This window comes from Chelmon rostratus, chromosome 1 (assembly GCF_017976325.1).
Source record: "Chelmon rostratus isolate fCheRos1 chromosome 1, fCheRos1.pri, whole genome shotgun sequence".
NCBI classification, from domain to species: domain Eukaryota; kingdom Metazoa; phylum Chordata; class Actinopteri; order Chaetodontiformes; family Chaetodontidae; genus Chelmon; species Chelmon rostratus.
In genome coordinates this window covers 17156867-17171543 of record NC_055658.1, presented here as the reverse complement: position 1 = coordinate 17171543, position 14677 = coordinate 17156867, and the positions used below count along the sequence as shown (strand labels likewise).

The 14677-nt window shown below is 41.4% G+C and overlaps 2 protein-coding genes across 11 annotated transcripts in view; both read left to right on the top strand.

The window, feature by feature from the left end:
* The window catches only part of tcf12 (transcription factor 12), a 79738-nt gene extending 76807 nt beyond the window's left edge, over positions 1–2931 (top strand). For all 10 annotated transcript variants that reach the window (XM_041946448.1, XM_041946606.1, XM_041946292.1 and 7 more), the window contains one exon: positions 313–2931. The gene's annotated coding sequence lies outside the window, so the exon portion shown is untranslated. The remainder of the gene's footprint in view (positions 1–312) is intronic.
* Positions 2932–7259: 4328 nt separating this feature from the next.
* The window catches only part of cgnl1 (cingulin-like 1), a 30028-nt gene continuing 22610 nt past the window's right edge, over positions 7260–14677 (top strand). Inside the window, exons 1-5 of the mRNA XM_041934429.1 lie at positions 7260–7401; positions 10102–11821; positions 12056–12150; positions 13624–13729; positions 14087–14176. Of these exons, the coding sequence (XP_041790363.1) occupies positions 10154–11821; positions 12056–12150; positions 13624–13729; positions 14087–14176 (1959 nt within the window). The 5' untranslated portion in view covers positions 7260–7401; positions 10102–10153. The remainder of the gene's footprint in view (positions 7402–10101; positions 11822–12055; positions 12151–13623; positions 13730–14086; positions 14177–14677) is intronic.

Genomic DNA, 14677 nt, shown 5'->3' with positions numbered 1-14677 from the left:
TTGCTTGTTTTTAACGACCAACCCAAAGATATTTAATTTACAATAATACAAAGTTAGACTACATGAAGTTTGGCACTAATGCATAAAGAAATGACTCAGTTGCAGATTAATTTATATTGATCAACCAGTGGATTAATCACGACTTGTGGAGAATTTTATAAATATGTGAAAGAGTAGCAATAACACTTAAAATCAATCATGTCTTATAAGAATCTAAAATAGAAAAATACAGATAGAATTTGTCGTATACCTTGCATGATTGTTGATATATTGATATCTCTGATCAGTGTGTTTCTCCATTCCTCTCTCCAGATCAAAGAGATCCAGATCATTTCTGCCCCGTTTGAGTCGGTGACCTTGCTTCCCAGCAGTGACAGACAGGACTCACAGTTTGTGACACCAATTGGAGGAGACAGACCACTTGAAGCAAAACTACGAGACTAACACAATCCAGTCCTACGATTGAAGAAGAACCGAGCGTCCAGATAGTGCTCAGATAAGCTCCCTGTGACCAGTTTCCCTCTGCAAATTTCTCCCCACAAACAAGAATCAGCACATATCACTGTCTGCAAGAAGTGTGTTGCTTCTGAACAATCAGAGACTTCGCAATATCCTCCAACCGTATGTGGAAATTGCCTCGTGCCTAAACTGAATTGACGAATGCATTGTAACAGCAATTGTTTTTGTTTGTCTGTTTCTTTTTTTTCTATTTATTATGTTATTGAGCTATAAAGTGTATGTCTAAAGGGAAAGTTAAGCAAAATTCAAAGAGAAGAATGCGGCTTTTCACTTGATCTACAGTTTGCCAGTGTCACCATTAAAACGGAGCACTCCACCCTGTAAATGTTTGGCGAGTCCAAGATGAAGGGAAAATATTTGGGCACTGAGAATATTAATTTATTGGCCAGTTCAGAGTGATTTTTTCTAATACCTAAATGAAAATTATCATTAGCTCTTAGCAGTAAAGACGTAAGCGCCCCATGTTGTTTTTAAAAAAAGAAGATATATTATTTATATTTATATTTTGTTCATTCTGCCACTGGCCGCATGTGTAACCAAAACTACCTGTGTTTACTTCTGTGTAGTTTAGAGCAGCTTCTGTGCTACTGACCAGTGGAACAATAGGCCCGACTACATAAGCATCAGCAATATTGTCTACAAAGATGACAGACGAATGGCAAACTCTAGGTTTACTGAAAGCTCAGATTTCATTGTTTTTTTTGTTTGTTTTTTGTCAGTAGTGAGCAGTGAAAGTACAGAGAGCAAACTATTTACGAACCTTAGCATTCCCTGCATATTTTTAGTGTCTTAACTAAAGGAAAAGGGGACTTTGTCGCCCTTCCTTTGCCATATACTGTAGTGTTAAATGTAAGCAGCAACATATTTTTGCAGATTTTTGTCTTTGTTTAGCCTCCTGACAGTTACATGCTCCTGACATCAGCACAGAGGTGGCTTTTTTCTTTTTTTTTCTTTTGCCATTTTCATGCCACCAGCTAACCAGCGATTGCTTGATGAAGTAAAAAAAAATGACAAAACGACGACCACACTTTCTCCTGGCCTGATGAACACTTAAGTTTCTTTCTGTTCATATCTCAAGACTTTAAACTTCAAATGCAGTTATTCTGAGTAAAATTTAGTTATTGCTTATTTGTGTTGTAACAAGTCATATCTTTAGGCTTCCAGCATTATAATGTCCAGTTTCAGTCAGCGGAGAGGATTTCTAAGTTATTGTTTTGATCCAAGCCGTGATATACTCAGTACAGTAAGACAGACTAGATATTTCATGGACTTTGTTGAATATCATAGAACTGTAGCACAATAATGAACAAAAGCAGTTAACAGGATTTTCTTTTATGTTTCAAGACATTGCTCATGGCTTTATTTTGTTTTCCCTATCAGTGTGCATGCTTTACGTTTCTCCTCGTGTCAAGTCTTTGGTCTGAAGACTTGCTTTGTATTCCATTTATTTCTTTGTATAGTCTTCTATCATTATCTACACCTTAAACAAGGCTGCCACATTCAGAATGACTATTCTGCGCACCAAAAAAAGGGACTTGAATTAGAATAAAAGATGCCACACCGAGAGTTTACATTAAAGATTTATGATTAAGCAACTTTGTTTTAGTGAAAAAAAAAAAGAAACCTGAACAGTTTTTGTGTATTCTCTGACTGAATGTGGCCTTGTTCTTCATTTCAGTATTCATGAGCGTGTATTCATGTTGGCAGACTTTGGTTGAGGGTATAATGTATGCCACTTCCTGCTCTCTTTCCTTCATTTTTTTTAATTTCCTGTTCTTCCTATAGTTCCTTGCTCCTCTGTTTGCCAAGATAGACTTTGCTTTGTTCCCAGATGCTTTCCCTTGTATAATATATGAAAAAAAAAGAAAATCAAAGGAAAAAAAACATTTGGCTTATTTTTCACTGTAGTTAGTCTTTTATACAATAATACTGTAAGAATATTTCTTGAATTCTAAATATTACTCTTTCTAGATTTTTGAAGCAAAAGTTTTGAGTAAAAAGTTTCTTACTTTATTTTACTATATTAGATAGTAAAATGTACGGTTATTTACGGTAACCTGTCCATTATTACAGGAAATTTACAAAAGTAGTAATATTCCTGTAATAATATAGGAAATTTACAAATGGCATCTCAAGAACATAGCAGAATTGTTGCTCGTAGTCTAGTACTTAAAAAGGCTTCGTACGAGCTCCAGATTCCTAAAAGTGCGACCTCCATCTTATCCTTCAGTCTCCGTTGTTGATTGGAAAAAGATTTGTTCTTGTGTCAAATGAAAAGGTATTGTCGATGCACATCAAAAAAGAAAAAAACTGCGGCAACGGGAATTTGAATTTTCTGTCTTTTTCAACAGAAAAACACAATGTATATAACATTTATGTTGCAATAAATGTGCCATCTTTTTTTAAACTCAATCGTATGTGCATTTATTTCTCTCACCGAGCAAACACATTTGTTTCCATTTCTTCTCCATATTTGCATTTTCTCCTCTCCATAAAGTTTTATTTTATGAAAGGGCACAGGAAGGATGACGTAGGATGAGCTCAGAAACACGGGGGTTATTATAGACTTCCTTATTGGTTTTTCTTTTTTTGTCTTTTGTTTTGTTTGTTGTTTTGTTTTATAAGACATTTCTACAGTGGATTTAGGCCAAATGAGTGTTTTATAGTATGTAACTCATTTTTGAAAATAATACCAGTGGACCATTGTAGTCTGTATGAAAAGTGCTATGAATATATGTTTCTATTTTTAATAAAGTGTGATAGCAGCGTACTGTACATGTGCTGTGCTCCTACTTTTTTTTTTTTGCATTAAGATTTCCACAGAATGAAGAAAAAGAATATGAAAGCCACTCCAGAAAAAAAAGAAAATGCATGAATATTTATCAACAGGGGAAATTAAATTAATGCAACTGTATCTTTGAATATATTAATTCAAAGTGAAGTTATATCTTAAGCATCTTTAGTAAAATAAAAACAAATAGATTAACTGAAACTAGATTGCAGGAATGAAACTGATGCAACCTTTATGAAAAGCACAAACTTAAACTGTACTTTCTATTTAATATTTTTGGTTCAAGTGTTTTGTAGGCTGCAGTTCTCAGTCTGCATCTTGTGACCGCAGTTAACGAATCCCAACAGTGTTGTGAAAATGCTGCTCTGAACCTGGAGGTCTGTTGTGCTGTATATCTCAGAGCCTGCATCTGCACAGAATTACCCTCATGCAGATGTGAGCATGATGAGCACTCATCACGTCCTGAGAGGTCTGATCCCAGTTCAGTTTTCTGACAGAGGTGACGCTGAGTGGAAAACTGCTGACTGCTGTCCTGCTTGTGGTGAGCTCAGTGATGGAACGTAAATCATGGCTGTCATCTTTCAAAATTCTCTGCAGGGAAAAGCAGAACGTGTGAGTGCGGTGGGCTGATGGTCGTGGGTGTGCGTGTTTTCTGGAGAGGGACCACCATGTCTGAAGGCTGACTTCCTGTCATGGCTGCTGGGCCAGCTGACACAAAGTCCTTGGCTTGCATCCTTGAAGCCCGACCAAAGAGCCTGCTGCTCCTGCTGCTAAAAAACAGTAAGCTCATCCGCCTCTCTGCTACTTTCAGGATGCATGCTTCACTAAGATGAGCCTTTCTTTCAAGTACATTCCTATTTTCTATTTTCTACCAAATTATACTGTTCTTTCCAGGAAACTTCCTGTAAATTACCAAGGCCCATAAAATAAAGTGTAACCTTTTATCTTTGTTTAGATAACTTTGGCAGGTATTGCACAGCCTCTCTGCATCTCCAGTGTGAAGGAAATACTCAGGTGCAGTTTCCAAACCAAGGCAGAGCTGGCAGATGTGACAACATGTCACTCAAAGAGTCTGGGTCTCTTGCTCCTGCGTAGGCGAGGTGGAGAGGCCCATTGTCTCATAATAACATCACATTGGTAATTTAGGCGTTAAAAAAAAAGTAAAACTCTTGGCTGAGCTTCCTTCAGTCCTACTGTAGTCTTCACCTCCCACTTTAAAGACGAGGAGATTATTACATCCAAGAATTTGTAGTTCTCCACCTGTTGGATTTCCTGACTAGTTATGGCCATTGTGAACACTACTTTCTTTGTGTTAGAAACATTCAGCTCCAAGTTGTTGGCTGCACACCAGTCCACCAAGGACGAAACCTAATCAGACCCACCAGTGTGGTATCATCTGCAAACCTAAACAACTTAACAAGACTGGGAGTGGAAAATACAGTAATTTCTCCACCACATTTCCAACATCTTTCCTGTCAAAAGTCAACAATGGAAAAAGAAGAAATCGAATGAGCTAAAAGTGGGCGTCCATGACGTCTCTGGTGCATGTCAGTTAGCTTGAGTCGCCACTGAAAAGCCCGCAGCCCTTCTTATGATCAGGAAAAAGACTGAGCTGTGTACTGAGCATGTCCAGAGGTCCCAGCTGTGGCACCTCAGCAGAGAACAGAGCTCTCATTGTGTGCTGCTGTAACCCAACACAGTGGCACAGAGCTCAGATTAAAGGCTGCAGCGCTGCACCATCTCTCTGCAGACACAAATATAAACAGGAGGCCACTACAAAGGCTCGGGGGGCAGCTGGGCCTTCAGTTTAATATAGTTTATGCCGCAGTGAAGAGGCTTAGGAAAACAACTCTGAGTTATCATGTCTTCAAAATCTCAGTGTATGTCAGAGTGAGCATCACTGTCAGTGCTGGAAAGTAACAAAGTACATTTACTAGAGCTCTGCGCTGAAGTACAACTTTGAGGTATATGTACCTAAAGTATATTCATTTTATGCTACTTTATACTTGTGTACAGTAGTTAAAATTTGCTCCATCTACACCAGCAAAACATTAAAATGTTGCTTACATCTTTCAGTAATAATCCCCCTATAATATCATATGTACAGAACATATATATATACAACCCTGAACTACCTTTACGTGTACATTTTTAAGTACATTTTGCCTGCTACTTACTGTACTTTTACTTAGGTAATGTTTTGAATAGAAGTACATGTAACAAAGTATTTTTTACATTGCGGTATTTATGCTTTCTTACTTTTAACGAAGAATCTGATTTCATCAGCGTTGATATGATACCAACGTTTTAGTAGTGAAACAGTTCTATTTTTGACATCTTTCCAGTTCCTAAATGTAAATGTTATCTGAACACACGCAACAAGAACGCACTTGCCATTTTAAAGCAGTTACAAAAAAACATGTTTTCATTAAAATACATTCAGCAGCAGCTCTGAGAGGTGTTCCTGACATTTTACATTATAAAAACTTACAATACCACTCAATCCAAACATCACACAGTGCAGCCTCCATAATAAACATAGAGCTAAATCAACACTTTTCTAACAGTGTGACCAACAATAAAAAGTTTTTTTTTATTATTGGTACAGTAAAAACTAGATACTGGCAGAAGCAAATTTGATCACTGTTATATTTGTTCATTTAATGGTTAATACAGTTTAAGGACACGGCCCTCTTAAGATGCTGTGAAAACCATCATCAGACACTGTTGTTGCTCTGTGAGACATTTTGCATGCACATGCTTGAGAGGATATGTGAATACAGTATCTTACACAGCAGATCTCTCAGTGTACTAAAACTGTCATCCTGCCACTGCCTACTTTAAGACGTTCTCGATATTATTTATCACTGCTCAGTGTTTGCTTAGTCCTGCATTTCCTCTCAAAGTACATGCACACCACAGATACTTTATTACTAATATATTATTCACTCTCCAGAACGCTCTCCCACACTTCATTGGTCCCGTAATACCCGCCTCATGCCGTGCTTTGACGCTGTAATGCTGGACCCCCACCATCCCTGTGCGGCACCTCAGCTGCCCACGGGGATGATACGCGGTGATGCGTTTACTGCGCTGTCTCTGTGCGGTACATGCATGCACCACAGGTTCTCATTAACATGCCGCGTTCAGGGCAGCTTACTATCCACTAGATGACGCTCTCGGTTTTTAAAGACATGCAACTGCAAATTGCATTTATGCGGGGTGCAAGTAATTAAACTTAAATATCGAGTTTGAGTCATATGGGTGTGTGTTCTCCCAATGAATTAATAACTCTTACAGCCATTAGTTTGCACAAAGAATTAATAGCCATTCTTGAACCTAAACTATGTAACTTGTTATTTTAATCTGCAAGTATTTCTGACATCTTTCAGGAGGGCGTTTTTGGCTTATTCTTACAATATTTCTCCAAAAGATAAATTAGGATTACTCTCTACTGTGTCCACCCATGTACTATTTTTTCACATAGCAAAACAGTGACTCATACCTCAAAACTTTTATAGTCAGTCTTTCTGTGTTTGTGATAAAGTTATTTATGTTGGCCCACTTCCTTCCAAGCACAGGCAACCAGGCCTGCGTTGCTTTCTCTGTCGGGCTAAAATATGATGTTTATACAGTTTAAAAGAAATTGCATTTGTTTTATAATGAGCTGTCATGAAAGACGGATTAACGGGGTGGGTGTGTAGTCCCACTTTCCACTTGTTTCCCGCTGGTTTCGGAGACTGTAAGGACCGAGCCGAGCTCAACCGAACCGAGCTGGGCCGGGCCTGGGAGGAGTGCTACAAAGGGCTTCTGGGAGGATTCACGATGTGAAATCTGTTCCTGGACCAGCGGAGCCGGTGGTTTTGGGTGGGCGGGCGGGTTTGTGCGCTTGTTTGAGGAGGCGGAGCGGCCCGGAGGGTCGGACGTCCTTCTGACACTGTCCTGCTCTCTCCTAGAAAACAACGCCGGACTCAATAAGTTAGCAACCTGCGGGGTGGTGCACTTCGCTCCACCGTTTGTCTTTTAAAAATATCCGTTTTAACTCACTTTTACAACCTGCGATAACTGAACAAGAGCGACAAGTGACGCTGGTGAGTGAACAAGCTAACAGTCTTCATTGTAGGTGCCCAGTTTGCTGTGGGAGCGTTAACAGCCGTTAAACTCACTAAGAGGCAAACGAACTGCACATCTAACTCCAAACTTTGCTGTAAACTCGACTTAATTAAGTGCCTCACGGAAGCGAGAAAGGATGTGAAGCTCGGTGAAGTTTTCCAGTGAATCTCAGGCTGCTGTGTTTGCGACCACCTGTTGCACTGAGCAGCGAACTGCGTCAAGTCAAACTGCCGCTGTCTGTGATAAGTTAGCTAGCTAACCGGCGTCTTTAACATGTCACTGTGAAGCTGTTTGTCTTTTGTGATTTACACCGTAGTGCCGTGGTTTAACTGTGTTTACAGCTTTTCCTGTACGCTCATGTTGAATTTACCTGACGCTCCGGATTAGTTAACTCCCATTCACGTTACGTAACTCTTCTAATATTTCCCCAGTGTAAATCCTCCTTGTCTTTAGTGACTTGTTTCAGACTTTACGTTGACAGTCGAGGTTCGTCAGTTTTCTTGATGTGGTCCTGTGAGACGCTGCAGCTATAGACAAACTGTCTGGTCTCTGTGTGACTCTGAAAGCTAATCAGTTCACATGAGCAGATGAAAATGTGCTTTGTGAAATCTTTGCAGAGTCTGAACCTCTGCACAGATCAAAGCCAGGGCCTTGACATCCAACCTGTCCTCTGCGCTGACCTCTCTGCTCTGCAGCACGGGGGTCAGTGAAGGCAGCACTGCCCCAATGAAGGACAGTGGGGCAGCTCATTGAGGGTTTCCTCCTTTTGCACTGAAAAACACAATGGGAGGAAAAAAGCTGCACACTTGTTGGAGCCCTTGTGTTTTGGATACATGTGACACCAAGGATGAAAGAGTCTATTGTGTTGTCTTTAGCTTTAATCTGTCCTCAACTGCACTTGGACAGGACACTTTACCGAGGCCCACTTCTTCCCTCCTGTGTGATGCTGACTAATTCTGACTACATGAAGCACCAGGATCAACCAGTCTCATTACACACTGACTTGTCTGGTGAATTATTATATAATTATCATGAGTGGCCAGCATGTATAAAATAAATGTTTTCATGCATTGTTTTATGGCAGAGGCAGACCACCGTATCTGAAAACCGCCAAAAACAGCCTCTGCTAACTTCATATAAAATCAAATTAATAGCTTTTATGAAATATAATGTTATTGTTGGGGGCAACCCAGCAGAGGTGCTACTTCATATACCACATGCCTTATATTTAACAAGATGCAGGCTTGAGAGGCTTACCACCTTGGCTAACCAATTTCTTGGGGAAAACCCTGTAATCCTCTATCAGGGTACAATTTAGAAACTGCAATGGAAGAGATAATCAAACAGGAATGTCTGCTTTTGACTAATGAAGCAAAATGTATTGATGCAAAACTTAGAAGACAAAACATCCAACACTGCCATAAAGCTATCCTGCTCATTGATTTGTGTTTTGAAACTTTGCCCACAATGGCCTAATACAATCGGAGACAAACACTACAGTTAAGTCTGTGTCAGTTAACAATTGTATATCTTCTAAAGTTACATGTCGTCATATCTCCCAACCCTACGTGGTGCTGCAATCTTTCTAAATCAGCTTGTCCATAGGCCTGTCTTTACCTATTTCATTCTAATGTGCCATGTCCTGCGTTTGCCTTTGTTGTCGGTCTTATCAGTGTCCTTCCTCCAGGCCCACCTTGGTCCATCTTTATATTCTAACACTGGGTCGAATGGGACACTATCAGCAAAGCAAACAGGAACCTGTTAAAAGGCCTTTGTCCAGTGAAACACAGGGGGGCTGATGATGGCTTTGTCTTCACTGGCTTCCCAGGCATAAATGTGTCTGAAGAACATTTAGCAGCTTACTTTAATATTTGTACACAGTTTGATATTTATTGCCAGCTGTGTTCTCCTGATCATGCTGCAAATCTGTCAACTTTGACAACCCCGCAATTACTATAAATGTGACAAAATTGGACCTAACAAGATTATGTTGTTCTCTTTTCGTGGCGTTACCCACAAGCGTGGGCTGCAAATTACAATGTCATTGGCAAGGATCAAGTACACAGTGTATGCACACATACACACACACACACATGCACTGCACATTCACTCAAAACCATGCCCCCCCCCCCCCCCCCCCCCCCCCCCCCCCCCCCCACAACGTTGTGTAGAGACGACAGAGCTCTCACTTTTTTCAGGTCCGACTGACTCACGTCAGAGTGTTATTTTCCAATCCTTTTTTCTTGACCTGTTTTAACTATATCCTTTGTCATGCTTGGTAAACAGTCATTTTGTTATACCATACCTGTAAGTCACACATTTGTAAGGCCTTTCTAAACAGTACCTGGTCATTTTTGCTGTTGAAAAGAATGTGGCTGATGTTGACTCATATTTTAAGAGATATTTTGGGTTTGCAGAGTTTGCAGACAGCACAGGGAGCTTATTGTCTCTTTCTTCGTTTGGCCAAGGCACATTAATCAAGCAGTTTGACTGAAAAGATGTTCGTGTAGAATGCTAAAACAAGAAATGAAAATGAAATTGGATGGCGTAATTGGATATTGCAAGGCTTTAAAGTTTCATCTGTGGCTGAGTGTGGAACTGAGAGACATTTGTTTACACTGAATTATGTAGTGTCTCATCTCTAGACTCATACAGCCTGTCTAAACCTTTGGTTTCAGAGGTGGACCACCTGATCCAGGGAGAGGGATTTATTTTCCTTCTGCATTCCTGATGGAGTCCTACAGAGTGACTGGCATTCCTAACAGTGGACCACAGCGGGGCCACACTCAGCCATCCCGCCCCTCCAGGCCCCACGGTAATGGAGCTGGTACATATGGTCTCAGCATCCGCGTCCAAGGTATAGATGGACACCCCTACGTAGTTCTCAACAACCAGGACAGGGGTCCTCAATCCTGTATCGACCCTAACAGTAATGGTTACATTGACACAGAGGGCTCTTTTATTGAGAACTACGAGGAGTATGATTTCAGGGGAGGAAAGGAGGCTGGCTCTAACAGCCCCTTCATGGAGTACAGGTCTCAGAAGATGATGCATTACACTGGTCCTCAAAATGGCATTGCTGATTCACAAGGAAAGAAGCCATCCTCCCTTCTGAACTTTCAGAAGCATCCTGAGATACTGCAGCCATATGATCCAGACACCAACTCCTTGAACCTTGATGGTTTCCACAGCCTGCCTTCAAGGTCTGTGCCTCTTGCTGAGACTGAGAACCAGCAGCAACAGAGTTCCTCCTCCAGATCTGCTGTCCCTGCACCGTCCCACACCAAGTCATCAAGCCTGGACCAGAATAAAGCTCCTGTGCAGCGAGAGAAAAGGCAACTTCCATCCCAGAGCCTGAGTGAGACAGCCCTTCCTCAGCCAAAATCCCAGCCCCAGTCTTCGCCTCCAGCCCAGATCGCCCAGCCTCAGACCAGGACACAATCGCAAGTGGCTCAGCCGCAGTCCAAACCACGTCTCACCAACCCGAATCCGCCTCAGTCCAAGCCAGGCTCTAAAGCTCAGCAGCAACCAGTGCCTCCAGCCCAGTCTCAGCCCCTCACTGTGTCCAGTCCCATGAGTGAGCAGAGCAAGACATCATGTAGATCCCCCAGCTCTATGAGCAGTGCCAACTCCAGCTTGGAGCGCACCCGCCGGGAGCCTGATGTCCTTCCTCTACGCAGGACTGACTCCAGTGGGCCGGTTCTTCAGTCCTCTTCCCGCTCACGCCACTCCTCCTCATCTTCCACCTCTAAGACTCTGGTGGATGAACAGATGGACGCGCTTTATGCAGACACCATTAACCGGCACGAGAACCGCCGCTACATCCCTTTCCTTCCCGGTTCAGGCAGAGACATTGACACAGGCTCCATTCCTGGTGTCGATGAGCTAATTGAGAAGTTTGATGGCAAAGATGGCAGCCACCAGCGCAGGGGGAGGGCGGGGCGCAGAAACAGGATCAACCCAGAGGACAGAAAGCGCTCGCGCAGCGTGGATAGTGCCCTCGGCCTGCGAGATGGCTCTAGCCACATGAACGAGTTCAGCCACCAGCGAGGCACATCAGTGGAGCATGTCCTGCGGCCCTCACAGCTACGGCTGCAGAAAACAGGCGGCAGTCAGGACTCCTGGCTCTGGGTTGTAGATGGTAATGTTGAATCCAGAACTTCCTCTCGTGCCACTAGCGCTCCTGGCTCCCCCCAGAGCACCATCTCCAAAGGTGTGGGCTACATACAGGGTTACAAGAAGCCACAGACTCGTTCCTCTTCAATACCATTCAAGAGTAATGCAAGTGAAGATGGCGCCTCTTCAGCTGCAAAGGTTTTGACGGCTTCGCTGTCAACATCACTATCCAAGCCTTCTTCCAGCGCAGACAAAAAGCCCAGTGCGGAAGCAGATGTTCAGGTAAAAAGCCAAAAAGCAATGCTATAGCACTGTGATCGGATCTTACAATAGGAATCTAAAATGTCTTTCCTTTTTTGTCTTATTTTATGAACTTAAGATGAGTATATTATTCAACAGATCACGAGTTCAGCCTTATCAAAATGAGGATCTGTAAGAGACAAACACCTTTTATTTGCTTTGTATTCGTCTCTGTTATTTTATTCAGATCTCCCTCTAATTTCCTGTCATTTCCAGGCGACACCTGATCTTCTGAAAGGTCAACAGGAGCTTTCACAACAAACAAATGAAGAGACAGCTAAACAAATTTTGTTCAGTTACCTTAAGGATGGGTGAGTAATCTTGACCTTTTTTTTGTCTTTCTTTTGACTTTGCTCATATTCATAAAAGAAATGTCCCCAGTTGTTGTGAAAATGTTCCGTCTGTTATGTCTTAATCCTGGGCTGTGAGTTGAATCATGAACTGAGCATATTGTTCACTCCAAAGCCAAAATCCAACATGTTGCACCATAAGGCAATGCATCATGAAGGGAGAGACCGTTCTGTGGGAGCACATAAATGGTTTTTATCAGAGTTGGACTGTTTGTGATAAAGTGAAGGAATGTGCTCTTCTTACCCTCCCATCCAGGCTGTGAGTGATCCAGCTGTCTGGAGGTTGTTTTCTTGCTGAATCCCACTTTCTCCCTCTGCTTTGTCTTTCCTGCGGTGTGAAATGGAGAAGACGTTCTGTTTGCCTCTGTAATCAGATACTTACTGCCTGTCAACTCATGGAAAGGCATGTTGGGTTAAAAGGTTAACTGCAGTTTAGGTGGAGCCAATTACGACAAGATTCTTGCATTCTTTTAATTCTTTTAATTATTGTAGCAAGCCACTGTCAAGAATCATCTTTGGAGTTGAATACATATGACCGTTAACCTATACTCTACAGCAGTTGCATTAATTGCTCAGATTGTCCAGCGAGGAACAGTTTTCAGTTTTCTACAGTTCTTACAAGCTTGTGGTAACGTAGAAAGAGAACAGGAAACTGCTTGGGTGTGTCGGGCAACAGGTCAGGAGTCACAGGACAAAGGAAAGGAAACACAGATGGAAGTGCTGGGGCTGAAACTGAGCTACATTCCCAAGACCCAGAAGACAAACATTCACCTACAGGGGTTATAAAGGTTTAATGAAAATCATCTGTATGAGGAGAAGAGGGATTCGGAGGCGGGGATTTATTTATTGAAATAATATCTCACTGCTGCCATGTGAAAGTGTTGTAACTCCAGTTTTGTGGATTCTGATGTTTTCACTTTAACTGAAGGATGAAATGTTGCTCTGCGGGTTGAAAAAATCCTCCAATCTCTGGGATTTCAAACATCTGGCGATAAACTCAGAAATGCTCAGTGTTTAACACTAGAGACGAAGCTGCTCTGCTTAGCTCTGGAGAAGTAGACGGTTAGGAAATGTAAGGTTTTTACTGACCAGTTACAGTTATTAGTTACCAGGTGATGAAATTATACTCTGTAGCAACCCCATTATACTGTATATGTTTTTTGATTCTTCCGCTCATGTGCTTCATGGTTTATTGGACGGGTGTAATGAAGCTGTTTGTGCTGCGAGGTGACACATCAAAGCAGCATGATCCTTCCTGACCCTTCCAAAGCTGGGAATGAATTACTTTGTTCCCAGAACAGCCTGGAATTAATTCCTGATCCCCCAAACACTGAGAGAGGTTATTTTTTTTACCTTTTAATAACCAGACTGTGCTAACAAACCTGTATATATATATATATGTGTGTGTGTGTGTGTGTGTGTGTGTGTCTGCAGAAGCAACGACAGTGATGAAACAACAAAGAGAAAGGTCAACCTGGTCTTTGAGAAGATACAGACATTGAAGTCCCGGGCCACAGCAAGTTCACAAGGCGACAACAAAGTGAGACTTTATCAAATCATTGTAATTACAAAAAAACATTCTCTGAAATCTTGTTTGAAATGCTACATGTCAAAAGTGCATCTTAACATATTTTTATATTGGAACTATATCTCCAAGCCATTGTATAGAACTGTGTTCATATAATTTCAGGCTATGATTTACTTTGCATAGCAGACACTGTCAGCTATTGAATATTTACCCTCTTCAAAGTCAAAGTCAGCTTTATTGTCAATTCTGCAGTATGTACAGGACAAACAGAGAATCGAAATTGCGTTACTCTTCAACCTTTTGTGACAGAACATATAAGAATGTCAATAAGAAATAACCAGCACTAACATGTCTCTCTTTTTCCTTCAGTCCCTGGATTTTGCAGCACAGGCCAAATCTCTGCAGGAGCAAAATGCTGAACTGGAGAAAGAAATGGCCGAACTGAAGAGACAACTTGAGGTAACAACAGTCTAACTGTAACTGTGTTCTGACACCAGTTTGTTTATGTTGGCATGTCAGTTTATTGCTCAACTCGCTATTGTTCGAGAATATCCTTTAATCAAGGGTTTCTTTTGAAAGTAGGTCTATGGGATTACTGTTCAACTTGTTGAATTTAAAGAGATATTTTGAGACTACTGGTTGGATGTAGAATTAGCTAAGCTTAACACAAAGGCGCATTTTCAGGCACAGAATAATAGAATAAACAGGCTAGTCTCTTTAAAACCTGTAATGCTGTGTTGTGTGGGTGTTTCAGTAAAGTAAGTACGAATTCAAAACACTGTTGTTTGCTTTGCATTAAAAGGTAAAGAATTGAAACTGGGTGCAACTGTGGGGAATGCACTCACTTTGGGATGAAATGGCTTTCAATAGAATGCTGAAAATTACTGTATTTTAATCTTTTATGTATTATTTATTTATTTATTTATTTTTTGCACAGTCTATTCAATCAGAATGCCAAAA